The 20,177-nt window shown below is 41.4% G+C and overlaps 1 protein-coding gene across 2 annotated transcripts; it reads left to right on the plus strand.

Annotated features, from left to right (window-relative positions):
• Positions 1 to 3,707: 3,707 nt before the first annotated feature.
• On the plus strand, positions 3,708 to 19,868 carry LOC306972066 (excitatory amino acid transporter 2-like). Of its 2 annotated transcripts, none has more exons than XM_079568522.1 (11): positions 3,708 to 3,953; positions 7,316 to 7,455; positions 9,437 to 9,589; positions 10,658 to 10,908; positions 10,994 to 11,138; positions 11,285 to 11,411; positions 11,842 to 12,075; positions 12,382 to 12,576; positions 13,295 to 13,429; positions 13,741 to 14,008; positions 16,317 to 19,868. In XM_079568522.1, the coding sequence occupies exons 1-11, from the start codon at positions 3,916 to 3,918 to the stop codon at positions 16,386 to 16,388; spliced, it is 1,758 nt and encodes a 585-aa protein (XP_079424648.1). In that variant the 5' UTR covers positions 3,708 to 3,915; the 3' UTR covers positions 16,389 to 19,868. The 2 variants fall into 2 exon arrangements, with proteins under 2 accessions (XP_079424648.1, XP_079424647.1); XM_079568521.1 differs by having other exon boundaries at positions 3,712 to 3,953; positions 13,741 to 13,929.
• Positions 19,869 to 20,177: the final 309 nt, after the last annotated feature.

Genomic DNA, 20,177 nt, shown 5'->3' on the forward strand with positions numbered 1-20,177 from the left:
GGCTCTTTATCTTTTGTTGTGCCGTACGGTTGAACTGCAGGTTAAACTGCCGTTGGAATCTTGCACATTTGCATGATAGTCGGCGCATCTCTGTATCACTATCTGTCTCCATTCATCCCGACAACTTTTCCTGGGATACGAAAAGGAGAGGCGTCCAGTGACAAAGCTGCTCTTTCTTCCGACGGTGGAATTTATCTCTCGCTTCCTATGCACGGCACAACCTGGAGTGTTTGCTGAACGCTGCATTTGGGGGGGGGACTTTTTTTACCGCAGTTCCTAGGCAGCCGAGAAGTGTGAGCGCGATTCTTCCCACTGCATGGTAAGTGGGTTGCTGAGGCCCTGGGAGGCGCAGATATATCCGGAGCCTGGCCCGGATCCAGTTTGTCTTTACCTCAGAGTAGATTGTGATGCTCCAGTCATGAGAACGGCCAGTGTGGGCCCCTCCGCAGAGCAGTGGGAAACTGGTCTGCTCATTTACATCACGGACTCCAGTGAGGAACCTATAGTACTCACAGTGAGGCATGAGAACATTAGTTTGACTGTACCACTGCAGGTTGTTACTGTTTTGTCAGGATTCATATTTCCTATGCACTGAAGCATTAGGAAGAATACAATCTGTCAAATCAGTGGATCTCAAACAGTTCCCACCAAGTAGCACCTTATATATATATAAAAAAAAAGACATTCCAAGTACCATGGATCAAGATCAAATAGGGACTGAACCAAACCAAATGGTCTCGCTATGGCCTAATTTTGTCTAAACCGTAGTAAAACCAATCCATTAAAAAAATATCTAACTTAAAGAGACTAGATTCAAGTTGGTAATTTTATACTCAATACTGCCATCTCAGGTCTTACACGTAACTGCAATCTCTATATTAAATTCGTGCATGACGGCAATTCGGACCCGAACAACTTTTTGAGTGACAGTGCAGGATTTTAGAGGCAGTTGTGGTGAAAAGGTCTGAGCTCATTCTACGTAGGACATGGCTGGAACATGTATGGGGAGGAAAATACTTAGTTTTAACATTTTTAAATTAAATTAAATCTAGGTTCAAATCATCTTTAACACCCGTGTTATAGAGATAATAGATGATATATTAAATAATGGATAATTTGGGGTTGGCCTTCAGGCTTCCTACACATCTCCCGAGATGGTACTTTTTACTGCACATTTTTTATTTAACTTTTATTTATCCAGGAAAGTCCCACAGAGATTAGGAATCTCATTTCCAGGGGAGTCCTGACCCCAGAGGTGAACCTACTGTACATGTTTTAGTGGTAGGGGTAACCGGAGTATCTGGAGGAAACCTGCAAAGACCCAGGGAGAACAAACGCCACACAGAAATGACCCAGTCCATGTGGGAATCGAACCCGGGACCTTGCTGTGAGGCATGAGCCCTAACCACTGCACCACCACAATAAAAACCTTAAAATCGAATACTTTGTTGTGAGACAGAGCTGGCATTATGGTTCCAAGTCTGGGGCATGGTTTGAACCTCTCTTAAATACAAGGGTCATCTTTGGCCCTCCACGTTATATACACTTCAATATGTGGCCCCTAATGAAAGAAGTTTGGACACCCCAGGTCAATAACCTTGTACTGCCTTCACCTGAATGTTTATTATAAAAGTAAGGCTTACAGCAGGGCAATAGCACAGCACTTGGAAGTGTAATAACATGGCAATTTACATGGAAACAGGACATGGACCTAATTTATTTATTAACATGACAAATCCTAATCATATCCCTTACCCTACCTAAAATAAAGACCTTCAATCCAGGATATATTTATTATTTGTCTTCCAAAGGAGAACTGAGTTGTAAAGTTAATTGCAACTAGATCATTTACTTGATTTGAGGCTGCTCGGACAGTTCTCCCGCTTCGATTTCCTCATTCAGTGTCATATAATGTGCAAATGAAGGTAACAGCATATAATGGTGTCCATCCATTTACTCCTTGAACATCTTTAAAGAGTGTTTAGTGTGGGGTGTGTGGCTCTGAGCTTCCTCTTCATCCCCTTCTTCTCCTTCTCTAAGAGGCTAACTGTTGCTACGACAACCCCTGGCGCTCCGCGGTACATCACGGCCGCCCTCAATACCGCCGCTCCGGGAACCTCCTCGCACTGGGAAAGCGGCATAAAATTGGGATAATCGCTGTCGTTTATTAGACACAATGGGCTGCCGCTTGTGAAAGATTCATTCATCCTGGAAAAAGGGGTTTGGTGGTGGAGGCGGGAGGGGTCTTTTGGGGGCCCACTGCTCTCCCACGGTGGGCACAGGCATGACATCAGTGGCCTGAAAGGACTGGCATTCTGGACACTGCCTCTTGCTCCCCCTCTGCTCACTACAGCCCTCGTACCCACAGTCCGGACCCCGTTACCCCTCCCCTCTGCCTTTCACTCATGCCAGTTTGGATGTGGCGCTTGGCCGGCTGAGTTGGGGCCACTGCCACTGTTTGCGTGTGGAACAAAGCGGCTCTGAAGGAGCGAGAGGAAGCAGAGAGCTTCACATGGAGCCAGCCAAGAGGAGGGACAGAAGCCTCAGTGGCTCTCCCCTCTCGGGGCCCTCTTTTGGCTCTGGGGGACCGCTGTGACCCCAGTACCCCTTCTCCTCTCATCCCCCTGCTGTAACCCCTTCTTCTCCAAATCTAACTTTTCTCTTAAAAAGCCCTTTTGAGTGATGTGGGATTTAGGATGAGTGATTTCTCATGACACCACCTCTGCGGTCTGCTGTGGCATTCCTCTGGCTTTTGTTGAGGAGGTGGCTCTTTGTGGAGAGGAGGAAATAGCTTTCCAACACATTTGCTTAATTGGAATAATGTGATGTAGTTGAATGAGACGTAGAGTTCCATGCTGCTGGGAGTCTACAGCAAAATCGGCGTGACACCATGGTCAATCACAGGCCATTTGGGTTTGATGGCATTCACTACCTATAGGTCGGAGCTTATTCAGGATTTAGAGTTATGTAACCTGACCTTTGTCCTTATGTGACATGTGTCATCTCTGATGGTATTATTGCAATACAAAAGCTCAGGGACACGTTTAAAAGATCACATGATGCAACCTATTATAATCAAGAAATTCATATACAAAAACAATCTTGTTTAGGCAATTGGCAAGTTGAGTTTATGTCCATCAATGTAGTCAGAAGGCAGTGGCTTGTTCATTGTTTTCCACTTTATGTTTGGTACTTGAATCTTCTAAATGGCCAACAGGGTGTTTGGGATCTATTTCTAATTTTTAATTTTTGAGTGGATATGTTTCCAGAGTGTAAATCAGAGCAATACAACTAGTTATTGTGGTGGTCATTTGTTTCGCTTGTAATGTTCTCCATATTTTGTAGGATAAAATCCCACTCATGAAGCTTCAGTTTAGTGTCGTACTGCTCCTCGATAAAAGCTCTCTTCACCAGTGACATAACACGCACTGTACAATGCATCTGCTGCTGTCCACGCTGTAAATCTGCTCCGCCAAAGGGTCACTCCTAAAGCTGTATTGTAGTGCCATTAGCATCATTCTCATCCTTATACCAGCCCTACTGTACAGCATGGATGGGGGATTACTGCACAGCTGCACACGCCCCTCCCTCGCTTTCCTGAATTTATGTATTTATTTGAAGGATGGAGGATGTCTGGTGGGCTTGGGGTGGGGGCAGAGGAGGATGGGGAGGGGGGTGGACTCTAGACCAGGGCAATTCAGGTTGTAGTGGCTGCGACCGGCTGGACTGGCATTGCTTGCACTGCTGTGGATACTTGGGCAAAGCTGGATGGTTGGCAACGTCCCCTGGATTTAGGATATATGGTCCGGGATCTTATCTGCATGACATCTGCTATTTTCCTGAATGGAGTAATTGTGTTCCTGATAGTTTTGCGCTGATTCCTGAATACCAAAGGCTGGTGACGGGGGACAGTTCATGTATATTGCACTTACCTCAACTCCACCAGAAATGAAGTAAGTGAATAAATATCAGATACATCAATAATAATGAGGACTTATTTTCAAAACTTTGTACTATCAGAAATAGAGAAACTAAATGCCATCTTTACAATCCATACTTTCCCAATTTTACTTCTATTCCTTCTTTGGATTTGTTTGAAGTTCTACTTTGGAGGTACATTAGGTTTTTGCCTGTATGGCCAGGTTGCAAATATATATATATTTTAGAACTGTCACAGTTAATTCTTTCACTAATCAATGATGTGATCATACGCTATACTGTATGTATCTCAAGCACATGTTACCTGAAAGACAAAGCACTTGTGTTACACATCACATACTGTTCACATAGATTTATGAAATGGTTATTAGTTTGTAAATAAAATGTCAGCAAATGCTTTCGATTTTTTCGAAGTCCACAAACTTTACCATCATAACTTTCCGCATGTAAAAATGTGCAAAACATTAGCACAGGTTGACAATTTACATATGAGCTGATCAAAGAATCAAAAAATCTGCATTTCAATTGAATGTGCTCTTTATATTCTTCATTTAGTAGTATATCCCACCAGATATTAAGTATATTGAGATGATGAAAAGGATTTGGGGTCCGAAATATATCCTCTGGAGGACCAGATCTGGACCCAGGAGCATTTTATGTATTGGTGGTAATGTTTCATGTATTGTAGTATTTATAATGACTATAATAATTACATTGAAATGAATGTGATTAATTGTGATTAATGAAATACTGATTCTAACAATTAACCGATTGACTCCAATAGATTATATATTTTATTTTAGAAAAGTGCAAATTTCCTTTAGCTTATTTATTTAGTTGTTTAAATCTCACAGAACATCCATGAATGGATGTGCTTTTAGTGGTTTTACTCCTATATTTCTTAACTGAATCTTATTCTTCCAGTTGTTTATGTTTCTACATTTTCCTTCTCTTTATAGCATTACCATTTCTATGGGTTATAGTCTGCTGTGCGGCGAATCTGCTAATCATCAGAAATCCTATTAGACACTATTATAGGATTATGTAGTGTGAGGATTTTCCATTGCAGAATTAAGTCTGAGGAAATTGCTTTTTCAGATTTAACAGCAGCTTTAGGTAATTAACCACTTTTTATTTGTATTTCCATTTCCACCACTACCCTTCACTAAATGCACCGTCCCTCCCTCTCATCCGTCTCTGCCGCGTTTCCAAGCAGAAGATCATGACAGTGTAATATCCGACCTGCGTGACGTCCACTGTCTGCTCCATCTTCTTCCCGAGCTAAAAATAATGAAACGGGAGCTAAGAATTAATTAACACCACCACCATCACTCTTCTTCTTCTGGGCCTTGGAATATATTGTGAGGGTGAAAAAAAAGTCTGGCTTATATTTAGCGCTGAATCCCAATGCAATGAAAACTGCTCTGTTTTTCACACTTCACTTTGAAATTAATAAGAGGCCTGGCACACGCCTCCATCTGTGCGCCTGGAAGCTGACCAGGTGGTCTTCCTCCTATAGCCATGCCAGCGTGTGTTCGGGGTCGCTCATGTGGAATGTGGAAAAGAGAAAAAAAAAGCACACAAAAACAACATCAAAAAGCCTTTACTGTTATCGGAGGCTCAGTTAGACCACAGTCTATTGATGCTGAAGAGTTTGTGGATGCCTGGACTTCATCATAAACTTTAGGGGGGAGTGGACAGGGACAAATGCCTGGGTGACATCAGAGTTCCTTTCAAATAGATGAATACCTAAGATACCAAACATGGTGAAGTGATCTGAAAATCCGCCACAGGTTGTTCATGTGTGAGTTTTTCCATTTATGATTCACTAAGAAGTTTTACTAAAGCAGGCACAGCTGGTTTCTCTCTGCCCGATAACAATCTCATTGACACCTCCAAGTGACAGCAGGAAACCGTGCCGCGTGGCTCGTACAGGAAGTGCTTTACTGTAGTAATTAATTAGGCAGCATGACTGAGTTCTCCTCTGTGTGCGTTTCAGTGTGTCATGAGAAAATAGAGTATGAATGGAGTAAATATGCAAGGGAAAGTAGTGGCACGGACGATCATAACACAGTAAATTTGGAAAATGAGTCATGTGGGGAGCTCTTATGGGGAGCTCTTTAGATTTATATTCATTGACTTTTCACAAAAGTCCAGCCCAGTCAAATAGTGGTGGTATGGCACTGTAATTTATTTATTTGAGCACACAAAGCTAACTACAAAGGGGAAAAAAATACATTGTTGAAATTCAACCCAAATATGGGTTGAAATTCCAATTGATTTGTGTTATATTAAAGGTACACTGTGTAACATTTTCGACTATATTGTTGCGGCAAAACAAAACACGCTCCTAATGACACAGAAAATGCTGTTACTGCAGTGCGTAATAAAAGAATGGACTTGGATGAGAAACTGACCTGTTTAAATCTCAAATTTTACTGCCTTTCGTCACATCTCCATGGAGACGAGCTGGAGACGTACCCACTCCCAGTAAAGGTTACAGTAATATCTTAGCAAGGGCGAGCCTCATAAATGTTTGTTTGTACATTTATGAGGTATTTTTCAATGATGAAAATATCTGTCATAAAATAAATGCTTGTATTTCAATTTTATTTACTGGGTAAAATTCTACGCGGTGTGGCTTTAAGTACTGGGTCTGGAAAGAATGAATATGTTCTTTTAAGGATTTTCATACAAAAACAGTTGGTTGATCAAAGCACAACAGCTGCCATAGAAAGTGACTTTTAACTTTATTTTCTGGCATGTCTTCACTTGGCAGAAACTGTATGAGCTCATCCTCTCAGCCAATAAATCCCACAGGACATTCAACACTTCTGTTAGTAGATTGTTTAGTTGGTCTGAAAATTAAACTTTCTGAAGAAAAAAGTAGAATCCATGGATGGCAGGGTAGTAAGATGTGCAGTGTTTTTGCATGTGACTCAGTGTTGACGCAAATGTGGTACCTTTCGGCGCATACATGCAAATATGAATCATTATTTATATGTTTGCAAGTTGTTTTCTCATGGGTGCGGACGTCCTCATTAAGCCCTGAGCATCTATAGCATGTTTGCTGTGTTTTCCCTGAAGACTGTGTTCACTTCTTCGAGCACCATCTTGTCATCAGCCCCCACTTGTTGGCAGCTATAATCAGCACAGACAGTCAGAGACAGCCTGACAACCCACAGAAACACTTCGCTGATAAAAAAAAAAAAAAAAAAAAAAAATCCAAAATGTTCCAACCTAACATTTTAAAACGCTGTTACTAAATTTAATCCAATCACGGTTTTACAGTTTTACGATATTTCCAAGTCTAAACAGTTGCCATTCCGATCATCTGAACTGGACAGAAATGTGACTTTGTTGTCTTCTTTTGCAGTGCCAACAGTATGCCTAAACAAGTGGAGGTGAGGATGCACGAGAGCCACCTGGAGCCCATCGAGGCCAGGCCGCAGTCCAAATGTGGCCAGCTATGTTCCAAGTTGGCCAAGAACCTTTTGCTCACTCTCACAGTGCTCGGTAAGTGCCTTAGCTTCTTTTTTTTTTTCATTCAGTACTATTGCAGGATAGAGTCATGATCAAATTCGGTCACGGAATTCGCAATGGGCTTTAAAGGAAATAAAATATCAAGGTTCATGTTGAATTAAAGCATCTTAAGACACACAAATCTCTGTAGAATTTGGTGCGTTTATTCAATTTAGTTACTGTACATTCAGTAATCATCACGGCAAAGAGCAAACTGACAGAAATGCCAATCTTCCATCAAACACACAAAGAAGAGAAGCGGTAGGCAAGGCTGCATGATGGCAATACAATTCTAGTCAACAGGGGGCGGACCGGGCTTCTCTATGGTGCCCCAAACTCAGGGCCCATGTTGACAAAGACTAGTGTTGTAACTATAAGGGTCCGGGGAACCTCCCACAGGGAAAATGTTATTGACAGTTCCTGTAGTATTTTTCAAATACTTTGACAGGTTTGTTTGTTGTTTGTTCTCTGTTGTGTGAAATCATACTTGGACTTGGACCCTGGGCCTGACAGTGAAGACACTTCTGAACAATGCTTATGCTTATTTTACCTGACAGAAATCATTGGAAGGAAGGAGAGAACATTATTGCGGCGTTTCCAGTTATGCACATAGGTGGTACTGTATTAGCTCCGAAGGGATAGGGTGCACGAGAGAGCCACCCTGCACCACAGGAAGGGACTTTAATGACAAGCAGAAAAGGCTGGATATTGAGTTTATATCAAACAGCATTAATTATATATATGGAGACGGTTCTGGCAGCTTCAGCATATGGTGTACAGAATCGTACCAGCCAATGAGCAGTCCAATCCAGTCTGTCTATAATTGTGTGCGAAGCGTCTCTCCCCAATTGGCAGTCCAAACCGGCACCATAATTGATCATCTGTCGCTTGGCAAATTGGGATCTGAATTGCTAATAAGCCAAAATCAAGCCTGGGAAGGGGTCTGAAATTGTGGGATGTGAAAATTGCTTGAAGACAAGAGGAGAGATCGAGCCCCATAGGACAATTCAGACAGTAATTTCACTGTAAGTTGTTTCACATTGATTTGCAGGCTGTGTGGTATTTGGCTGGCGTGAGCAGTAGCAAAGGAAGTTCAGCCCTCGGGGGGGGGGGGGGGACAAAATGGAGTTTGATCTGGCATCTTATTGGCAATGTCATAGAAGCTGACCACTGGGACTTGAGCAAAAAGGGATAGACCACAAAGAGGCCAACGCTTCCTTTGGAGACTATAAAGGAGTGATCTTCACTGTCAGATTTCAGACGAGGATAAGAGGGGCAGACAGTGCTTCAGAGATGGACAAAGTGTGGCCTTGATCACAGCTGAGAGGGACTGTGAAGAAAAAATACTATTAGAAGCTGTTTCAAATGACACAAACGCAACCACGTGGAATTGTGACATGCCGCCACCCCACCGCTTCAAAAGATCATCCTAATCCCTCATCAGATTTACTCTGTCGCAGCAGGTTGTTCTCCTTTTATCTCTCCGATCTCTCCACACTCCTCCAGTGTGCAACAGACTGCTCCTTTATAGGTATGGTGGAGAGAATTCAATGAGGAGACAATGCAAGCAAATATAAGCCATTTTAAATTGTGTAGGTTTTGGGCCATTTCGCTCTCCCTTAACATATAACTTGAAAATGTTATAATCTACACAAGAAGGAATTTGAGTTTTGATCTGATTAAATGTTTCTCAGAAGAGTTCTTTTTTTTTGTAAATTCAAAGGCCATTTCCTCGAAACATTTAACTTTTCCCATTGTGATAACATCAACTTGCAGAATTTAAACCACAATTAGGAAATTAAGGGACCAATATGTGCCAATAGACAGACTCTAATTATCCAGGTCACATGGGGTTTAGAAAATATCTAAACACCAAACATCAAAATGACCAGGGGATCCTTCATTACATCACATCTCAGCCAAGTTTGTGGATATTTAACAAAATGTCTTCTGTCATTTCTCCTCTCCATTCTAGGTGTGATTTTGGGAGCTGTATCAGGGATGATGCTCCGAGTTGCCTCCCCTATTCACCCGGACATCATCATGGTGATTTCGTTTCCCGGTGACATCCTGATGAGGATGCTGAAGATGTTGATCCTACCCCTTATCATTTCTAGTTTAATCACAGGTACAGAGCGGCTGTTTTATTCACATGATTACTCAAGACAGGTTGCTTTCTTCTTTTATGTTTTGAGAAAGAGATTAAATGTCATGTTGTCACGTTGAAGTTTGGTTTGAGTTTCATCTTCGACAATATTTGCGGACTGTAAGTGCCATTGGATATTCCACCACCATTTACTGGAGAATAGAGACAAACAACTTGATTTGAAGGATTGATAACTTGAGAAATTAAACTGAAATTAGGTATTGCTAAACATTTTCAGCCTTAGCTTCTGCCTGGCACAACAGCGTTGCTCAAGATGAGGCTGGTGTCTTGCGTACGAATAACAGTGCGACAGTGCTTGCGGCTGAAGCGCGGTGCCCCTTCGCACTCAGCCTTGTCCTCATCCTCCTTAAGCTCTCACAGGACAAACTACAAACTATTTCTGCCACTGTGAGTAAAACACAGTCCCTGTCCCAAGAGAAAGAGAAAATATCAATGGTCCTGCTCTTCCGATAGTATCGAAGAGCGCGGGGCTATCTTCCGCCTCAAAAACGTGCTCCAGACACCAGCACATGCGCCCACCACCAGCCACAGTAGCTGGTATGAGAGAAAAGCTTGGGGAGAGACCACACTATTCTACAACTTAAGTTTAGATACGCAAGATCGGGCCCTCTGTCGTTTCCCAAAATATATATATTCATTGATTGTGATAAAATGGAGAAGGCATAGGATAAAATGGCCTCTTTAAATCATATAATAGTTTTCCAAAGTTGTCAGACTGGACTGGCTGGTTTGAGTTGAGGACTTTTTTGCCTCTCTTTCAGTGGCTGAGGGAAAAAGAAACCTCTGAGAAGAGACGTTAAACATCCTCAAGTCATACAAAACAGTCCAGTTGATGACCTTGAAAACCTCTAATACGATGAGCAGATTGAGAGCTTCCACAAACAAATCCAATAATGTTTTACTAGATTTTTGACATTCCGCAGCCTTAAACTCTCTCTCTTATTCCTTCAGATTTACAAAGATAGCGGTGCACCGTAGATACTTATTGTTCATCACATCAAATATAAAATGGCTTATCTTTGGTCACAGGTCTGGCTGGTCTGGATGCCAAATCTAGCGGTCGCCTTGGCACACGAGCTATGGTGTACTACATGTCCACCACTATCATTGCTGCTATCCTGGGTGTCATCCTCGTGCTGGTGATCCACCCCGGTAACCCCAAACTCAAGGAGGGCCTGGGTGAGGGCGAGAAGAACGACGACGTGTCAAGTTTGGACGCCTTCTTTGACCTCATCAGAAACTTGTTCCCTGAAAATCTCGTGCAGGCTTGCTTCGAGCAGGTAATTGCAAAGGGCGACTGATGCAATTTCGTCGCAAGGAACGTGAATTATATTGACTCCTCTGGTACTTTTTGTCCCATCACAGGTCCAGACAGTCACCAAGAAGATAGAGGTTGTGGCAGAGGAGGTCAATGCAACCACAATGGACTCAATGTTGGCAAATGTCACTAAAGAACCGCAGTTCATTGTCAAAAAGTCGCTGCAGTTCAAGAGAGGAATGAACGTCCTTGGTACATACTATTACATTTAGATTTTTTTGGCAAACACAACTGTTCCAGATGTGAGCTTGCCATTTTACCCAATAGTAAAACCTCCCATGCTCGGCTTGGCTTGGTTCATTCCACGACTTATTCACCTATTTCATTCTATGTCACAGGGCTGATTGGTTTCTTTATTGCATTTGGCATCTGCATGGGCAAGATGGGAGAGAAGGCCAGACTCATGATTGAGTTCTTCAACATCCTCAATGAGATTGTGATGAAAATTGTCATCATGATCATGTGGTTAGTATCACAAAGCTAAATCTCATTGATGCCATTTCTTGAAACTCATTCAGGTGGAAATAACTATTAAGCTAAGTTATTTCTGTAAGAAATCATGAGTAAATAATGTGTGAAACTTTTATCGCGTTCACAAGGGGCATGACCAAATAGGATCAAGATTCTGAGCTTGTTCTGAATGTTTTGATTGATTGAATAATGAGTCTTCTGGTGTGTCTGAGATTACTAAAGTATGTTTTATTAAAATTACTTATTTTTTATCTAATGTGCATTTTCTGTTTTAATTTTCAAAAACTTATTTTTTGAGGAAATCACAACTCAAATTTCAACATCCTGATCTAATGATAAAGTTTTCCTCCTTGTTGTCACATTCCTTATCCTCGGTTGTTGAATAAGACTGGCAGTACCTAAACTTGACCAACTCTTTTGCCAGGTATTCTCCATTCGGTATCGCCTGCCTGATCTGTGGTAAGATCATCTCCATCAAAGACTTGGAGGTGGTGGCCAGACAGCTGGGCATGTACATGATCACTGTCATCATCGGACTCATCATCCACGGAGCCATCTTCCTGCCCAGCATCTACTTTGTTATTGTCAGGAAAAACCCCTTCACCTTTTTCCTGGGAATCTTCCAAGCCTGGATCACTGCTCTGGGCACAGCTTCCAGGTCAGCATGAGGATAATTAAGTACTAATGAGAATTGCCTCCTCCAAAATTTTCACGGGTAATCAGGTGATGTCATACTACTGTGGTCCTCAAAATGTCCAAAGCTTTGCTGTTTTCTTCTTCAGAAAAACATTGCAGAACAAAACACCATTTTCAGTGTCCATTGCTGTTTAGAAATGCTTGAGGCTCTGATATTCATTTATTATTGAGTGGTTGCTATGGCTAATGCTAACTCCTCAGTTGGACATACATTGGGGCCAATCTTCCACATAGAAAGCTGTAACTGTCTTTCTTGTGTCGCCTGTAGTGCTGGTACGCTACCTGTGACCTTCCGTTGCCTGGAGGAGAACCTGGGCATCGACAAAAGAGTAACGCGATTCGTGTTGCCTGTGGGCGCTACCATCAACATGGACGGCACTGCTCTGTATGAAGCTGTGGCAGCCATCTTCATTGCTCAGATGAATGGAATTCACCTGGATCCGGGTCAGATTGTAACTGTCAGGTAAAATAAGCCCTTTGGACGTGTTTGCTCTTGATTTGTCACATCCCACACACTGGAAGGAGGGTGTGTCAAACGTCTCACCCAAACACACAGTATGATTTTGGCAAATCAGGGGGTTAGCTCCCAGATCTCTGTGACCTAAGGTTTCCATAGGGGTGGTAGGGACCGAGCAGTTTGGGGGTGTTTCCACTATCTGGCTCTCTGCTGTTATGGCAGTCCTGTTCCCTCCTTAAATAGGTCTCTAGCACTTGTGTGTAATGGGTCTTACTCCTTAGAGGCCCTATAACTGATTTTTTTTTATTTTATTTTTTTTGCAAACAATGCAATAAGCCACTATCTTAAAATGTAAGTGTTGGTCCAAACTCATTCCTAACATTCCTATATTTGTAGCATCTACATTTGTCACAAGAGCGAGAAGAAGTTTATAAGGCACATTTCACAAGTTGCAGGGTTACTTTTCAGAGTCACTTTCAGACAAAATGCAAGAAAAGTCACCTGAAAGTTCATGAAATTGATTAAAAAAAAAAAAAAAAAAAAAAAAAGGTTTTAGAATTTGATGCACAGTGTTTTTTCCCAAATGTTTGACTTGTGTTTGACTCAACTCAATGCTCCAGAGCCTCATGAGTCATCCACAATCAATGACGGTGTCAAGTGGTCACTTTCAGCTGAAGCATGGGGGTGTGCAGTGTAGTGGCTGATTGCTTGTGTATCTCCACAGTCTGACAGCTACGTTGGCCAGTGTGGGAGCTGCCAGTATCCCCAGTGCCGGCCTGGTGACTATGCTGCTGATCCTGACTGCTGTGGGACTGCCAACTCAGGACATCAGTCTCCTCGTGGCTGTCGACTGGCTGCTGTAAGTTCAATCATTATCGTCACGCTTTCTGTCCCATATACAGTATTTTTAGTGTCTTCGGGGGTCTTTATAGTGACAGTGGTGATAACAAGGAGAGGCTAAGGTGGGAGATGATTCTGCTGCTGCAGTGGATATAGAGAGTGCATTTAAATGAATAGCTTGAGATGATGATTTAGACTGAGGAGAAGGCAGCAGACGGTGATTTAGATGACAGCAAATGAGAGGAATACTTTAGAACTTAATTTTGGACATCATAATTGAATTTTTGAATTTGCATTTATTCTTTATTCTCCTTACGTCCAATCTCGTAGGGATCGGTTTAGGACCTCGGTGAACGTGGTGGGCGACTCCTACGGTGCAGGCATCGTGTACCACATGTCCAAGGCCGAGCTGGAGGAACTGGATGCGCACACGGCCAAATCGGACGACATCGAGATGATGACAAAGACCCAGTCCTACTACGACGACATGAAGAACCATCATGAAAACAATTCCAACCAGTGCGTCTTAACCGCTACCACTAGCACAACTGCACAATCTTCTGCTGCTAACAATGCCGTAGTAGTAGATGAATGCAAGGTACAATTAACGCTTTCGGACATAGAGACTTCTATGTAACACCCTTTTTCTACCACTGCATGCTCACTCTGCACCTTTGCTTCATTGTCTTAATATTTTACAGTTTTGATGCATCACTTTCGTTCAGTGACATGAGAATCTGTGCAACACCAGACGCATGTACTGTATGTATATTTGGAAAAGCAGCTTTTGTGTCAAGTTAATGTTAATAAGGTAAAGCCGATACCAAAATCAATTGCTATGTATTAGGAAGAATTGAACTTCACAGGCTTAGGCAAAGCTAATCTGCATCCTGTTGGGAATTGGCTTTTGACTAAAAGGCAAAGCGCGATAATCCCCTTTATGACTGTGAGGAATTATTTAGCAGCGCACCATTCATGTGGAGTCTGCAACAATATGGAAATAGTTGTTTATATTCATATCAGCTACTAAATTTTCTTACCTAGGGGTCTCAGAGTACCACCAGAACTGTACCAGGGCTGAATCCGATCTGTACTAGGGATGAAGCAGGTCTAAAATAGGACTAACTTAAACAGTTCTAAACACGGACTTACCCAAAGGAGAATAAAAGCATAACAAAGTCTTTCAGATCGTTCAAAAAGAGGATTGTTCCTTGAGGTTTAATGACAAAGCTCTGGATCTTCGATCTACTCGAGCTGGTAGTTTATCCAGAGTTCTGTCATGAAACTTCTGAATAGTTTTCTGTGTCTTTGCCTTCTTTTTTAACAATGATCTCAAAGTCCTAACAGCAGCTAACAAAGGCAAGAACTAAAAAGGAGCATAAGTAACACCTGAACTACGTATGTGAAGTTGAAGACAGATATAGCAGCGTGTGACCAGTCGTTAGCAGTTTATTATGCGTCCCACAAGCACAGTCCCGTCCTATCAGTGCTTTGACGTTTCCACACCAGCTATTTATGCACATTGTGTGAAGCCGCTTGTGAAATGGAAAGCCGTGAAATACGGGGGCTTCCGTAATGTAAAAACATCATGCTCTTTGAATCCAAACCCTTTGACTGTCTTCAGCACTATACAGGCCTGAGTGCTTCAAAGTCTTAGTGCCCTCTCTTACATCCCACTAGAAATGTCTAACGATGAGCCTTTTCACTTATTAAAGGGTGAAAGGTGTCTCCATGGCAACAGCGGCAAACCTGTCACCCAGGCGGGAAAAAGTTATATCCCTCTTTTCTTCTTGCGTTTATTAATGGAATGGTATTTCCATATAAATGCGACACAAAGGCTTGCTATTTCCATTCTGAGCATGACTAATGAACTTTTGCCTGTAAATAGGACATTTCTAACCCCCTGCATGCAAAGTAGACCATACGATGTATTCATCTTTTTTTTGTTTAAATATGTGCATGATAATAAGTTGTTGTATATTATGGATTTTTATTTTTATACTTTCTGCATTTTGTACATTGTATTCATGCCACTGTTTGTGATTTGCTACCTAAATTGATGTAGGCTTGAATAGGTTTCCTAAGTTTGCCAGACCAAAAAAGTGTTTAGACTGGATGAAGGTGAAGTTTCTCTCCAACATTTTTATGTTTTATTTCCGTTGCCAGTGAACATTTTGCAATGCAATGTGTAGCCAACAGAAAAACATCAGTGTAGAATGAACAAAACCCTTATCCTAACCCTAATGAAAGATGTTAGCAGCATTAAAGCAGTACTAAGTAACTTATGCCCCTAGAGGCCATAAGCGCCACTGTAGGTGTCGTAGCATGTTGCGGGTTTTTACTCATTAATTGTCTGTGAGAGTAAATACTACACTGATAGAAAAGACAAAGGGAGAGAGGGATATTGTACATCCAATTACACAATCGAGATCAAATTTTCACTCAAACTTGGCTGTAAATACTGCTCGCTTTGCTCGTTAGCCTGTTAGCTTCTTATTGGTGATTCCATTAGTGTGTATTGGGGCCTCCGACCCGGAGGCAGCAAAGTTGCAATTGTGGTTTTCTGGGAGAGACCCCCCAATCATCCCATTAACACTAGTATTATCCCAGAGGGGCTACGGAAACGTAAAGAAGTTACTAAGTACTGTTTTAACAGCTCCAAATAGACTGCAGTGCAGGAGCTGCACAACAATGTAGGTAAGAATAGGCCATATTTTCAAGGAAACCAGCTTGTTAAGTGGCAGAACAATTACATAAAAGGTAACTAAGTTTTTTAATGTAATTTTGTAATGTGCTTAGTTTAGCAAAGCTAGTTTAGAAACAAATGGGAGTTATCTTCTGTGGTAAAAATGGTGCTCTCTTTTCCTTGGCTGCGATGTTCAGCTGTAAATGCTAACTGCTTGCAGGTAACCTCAGCCACAAACGGCTCTGCTGCGGAGTGCACGATCATCGAGGAGGAACCATGGAAACATGAATAATGGCAGCACAGAGATCCCCTGCTCCCGCTGGGCCCCACGACTTTTCTTAACTGGTGAAAAATTGCAAGTGAATGACAAAAGTCACATGAACAGAACTACTACTAATTATGTTTTTTATGTAGCAATGTTTACCTTCTTTTGTATTAGTCCCTTTAAAGGATATTTTGTAACTGTCTTTCTGACTGATGATACTAACTTGCACCAGAGGTTACCTGTTTTAGCACACCTGTCATTCATATAGTTGACACTTGCACAGCAGACTTCCTGGTAAGGCAGACAGGATCAGATGGATAAGCTAGACCTAGCAATACATTCCGCTTTGGCATGTGCACGTTGAGAGAGTAGTCGTTGAGCATGTCAGACACTTTATAGATATGATTCATTTTCTTTTGGCAGATGATAAGTGGGAGGCAAAGAATTAATCATGGCAAGTTGTTGCAGATTGTCTGTCAAAATCTACGCCACTGCCTCCAGCTTCTAACACCTCAATGCATGACTAACTGCCATAATAATGTTGTTTACACAGATGACTGCTATCTATAAAGAAAAGGGAGCACATAATGAAGTAAATAATATGAAGTTCATATAGCACAAATGGTGGCATGGGGCCCATCCACGTTAGATGATTTGCTTTAGTTTTCCAAAAGGGACAATGTGTTTTTTTTGTATAAAATAAGTGGCATGCTGTTTAAGAGCTTGGCTAATATTATTGTAAGGACCAAACAATGGAAGGAAGGAATTTACTTATACTTTTGCAATGCCTGCATTACATTTTATAGAAAAGAACACTGAATTTGTCTAATTGTTGGCATTGCACTGAATCAAAAGTAAGCCTCAAACCTCAAAAGAAAAGAATCGCCCAAAAGCAAAGTCACAAAATGCACAATAATTTCAAGTACAAATTTAAACCAATGATTTTGGAATTGGATGTTTGTGCACATATTCATGTGTAAGTACAATACTGAGCACAAAAAAGCCACTGAGCTAATTTCCAACTCAATGGCACAATCACCCTCATGCAAACCATGTTTCCCATGATAGGAACGCATTGACATTCCCAGCAGGAGATACTCAGGCTTCTACATGTTTACTCCAATACAGTGTATTCCTCGAGTGTTTACTGGCTCGGCTGAGCAAAAATACCTATATGAGCACAAGTAATTCAGACTAGTGACAATAGTTTACAAGGAACATGGAAAATGTGCCAATTGTCTGGCAATAAACTCTTCTATCAGCCAGTAACTGATACATTCCAGTGGTTGAATGACCAACTTTTGAATCTAAAGCACAAAACGAACAATAATGGAAGAGCACCCAAGCAGAAAGCACAGGGGAGATTGTTTCAGACAGATCACAAACAAAACAATTTGCCACAAGAGCTCTGTGCTAAGAAGCTAGAAACCTATATGAGATGTATCATGAAGCTGGTTACATACTTGTGCAGCTGTAAATGCAAATGACCAAGCACAGCTATGTGAACATATGGCAATCACTGATGGCTCTGCAGTAATGTTGTTTATGGGCATTCTATGGCATCATTACTTGTGCAAACCAGAAATGACGTGGCTTTAATGATAAAAATCATTCCATTTTGTAGCCATTAATCGGAAAGCCATTTATCCAGTTTCATCATTTTGCTTGTGTGTTCAGCTGATTGATCAGTCTCGATTCTAGACTCTAGAACATCCCTGTAGTTATAAATGGAGATCTACCTCGATAGAAAGTAAACCAGCTTCAAGATACTGAAAACCAGTGTTAATCCTAAAGTTACCTCACTAGCCCCTTAGCTCTGTAGTGCAGGGCCCAGAGCTCCAGACTGTTTGACCAACCCTAGATGCTGCACTTTTGTGTCCATTTTAACACACACCAAGGGGCACTACCATTCTGCCAGAATGTTGCCAACTGTTTATCAGGTAATGCTCCTCATCTCTCGCCACCAAACGGCTCGAACAGATCTGCAAACACACTGGACTAATGCTGTTTTTGTTTTATCTTGTGTGAGTGGATTACAGTGTACTCTGTCCTCTTTGGTCATGTGTTGTTTCTTCTTTTGCCTAATGACAGGCCTGCCTTGAATATGTTCAGACTACGCACTCAGATTGCCAATTACAATAACACTAGATGACTTACAGTAACGCACACAAACACTTAGTAAAGCACTGTATTGTGTTGCCCTTTTTATACAGACCTGAATTATGGCTCTGGCAGTCAATTCTAAAATCACAAGAAGATCAATATTTTCACCAGCTGCAGAGCACAGAAATGTCATCATCATAAGACATCTTCAGGATGAAGATCTCCCGAAGGAGGCTGGCCCCAGTGTTTCTGATGGGGATTAAGTGTTGAACCACTATTATGTTCAAACACAAAGTTTTAGAAGCATGAAAAAGTTATTTTTTTGCACCACTATCTTAAAAGCATGATATTTTGAAGTGCCTCCTTGCACTTTGTGTATATATTGTAGGTAACATTTTTTGTTTATTTTGTTCTTTTTTTTTCTTTGGAGGGAGGTGAAATTATATTAGACAAACTTTAGTTTCACTGATGTGACATTTCATGTAATCCTCTAGAGAACATTCATCTCAAGTAAGTCCTGAGTAAAGCTAGAGTAGATGCAATGTATAGAGATGAAAGTGTGAAATAAATTGCTTGTTTTTTATTCTTTAATAGCTGTTGACTAGTCGTTTTACTTACCTGTCACACATCAATATATAAATATATACTTTTTTGTATCTAATGTATGCGTTTGAATGTTTGTTCCATGGAGATATAATCAGTGTGCAATGTGCATTCATTTTCATTGTACATACATAAATATATAAATGTTCTGTTCAGTGGTTGCAGAGTTTACTGGAGGCGTTACAGTGAAGCAAACTATGTTTGCATGATGCTATATTGTCTGAACGTGTGGAGAACGAGGGGAAGGTTTACAAAAAGGGGAGGTTTATGTCTTGACAAAGAGGGCCTTGAGTGAAAAGATCAGAGGAGGCAAACACAGCTTATCAAAGAGCCATTTCATTCACAAATTAGACTTCCTCAGGTGATTCATCTGATCATCGTTTCACCAATGAACCCAGGCTTTAGTCTCAGGCAGCATTGTGCCATTGATGTGTCTGACGCGTATCCCGTAATATCAAACTGCCTTCCTCCTCTTGCCTTTGACTCACTAGAAATATGCACAAAGCCTGGGCTAAATGCTAACGCTTCACTGAAATCTCAGAGGGAGGCAGTCTCTCCTTAGACCAGGCAGAAGCTGCCATGTGTGTGTCTTCTAGGCCTCTTTGTGAAGCTGGTGTCGTCATTTAGATGTTGATGCGCAGCGTATGTTGGGGGTGAAAAAAGAAATAAAAAAGACAAAAAAATCATGAATCTTTCCTCTGTCTATGTTATACATAAATCTGTTTCTACATATCAATATGTGCTGTACCTTTGGTGTACATATATACAAATAAAACTAATAAATGTCAATTCATAACAAAATTTTGGCTTTGTGACCAATTTTGTGGCTGTTTTTTTATTTATTATACATAAAAAACAACTTTGGTATCGAACTCGGGAAGTAAATTGGCTCTCACTATGTATGTAACTTTATGTATGTAGGCTATTTTGACTTCTTGGATCCTTCGTTCAGTGCCACTGGGAGAACTAATCAGGAACAATGTATGACCGCGATGTCGTAGAATGACTGGGATCTTGGAAAAGGCCACCCATAAGTCACATGACATTGGGAGAGCGCAGCACTTATTCACTGCAACATGTCTCCTATGACTGAAAGATTTCATGTAATGG

The sequence above is a fragment of the Gobius niger genome (assembly GCF_951799975.1).
Source record: "Gobius niger genome assembly, chromosome: 12".
Classification (NCBI taxonomy): Eukaryota; Metazoa; Chordata; class Actinopteri; order Gobiiformes; family Gobiidae; genus Gobius; species Gobius niger.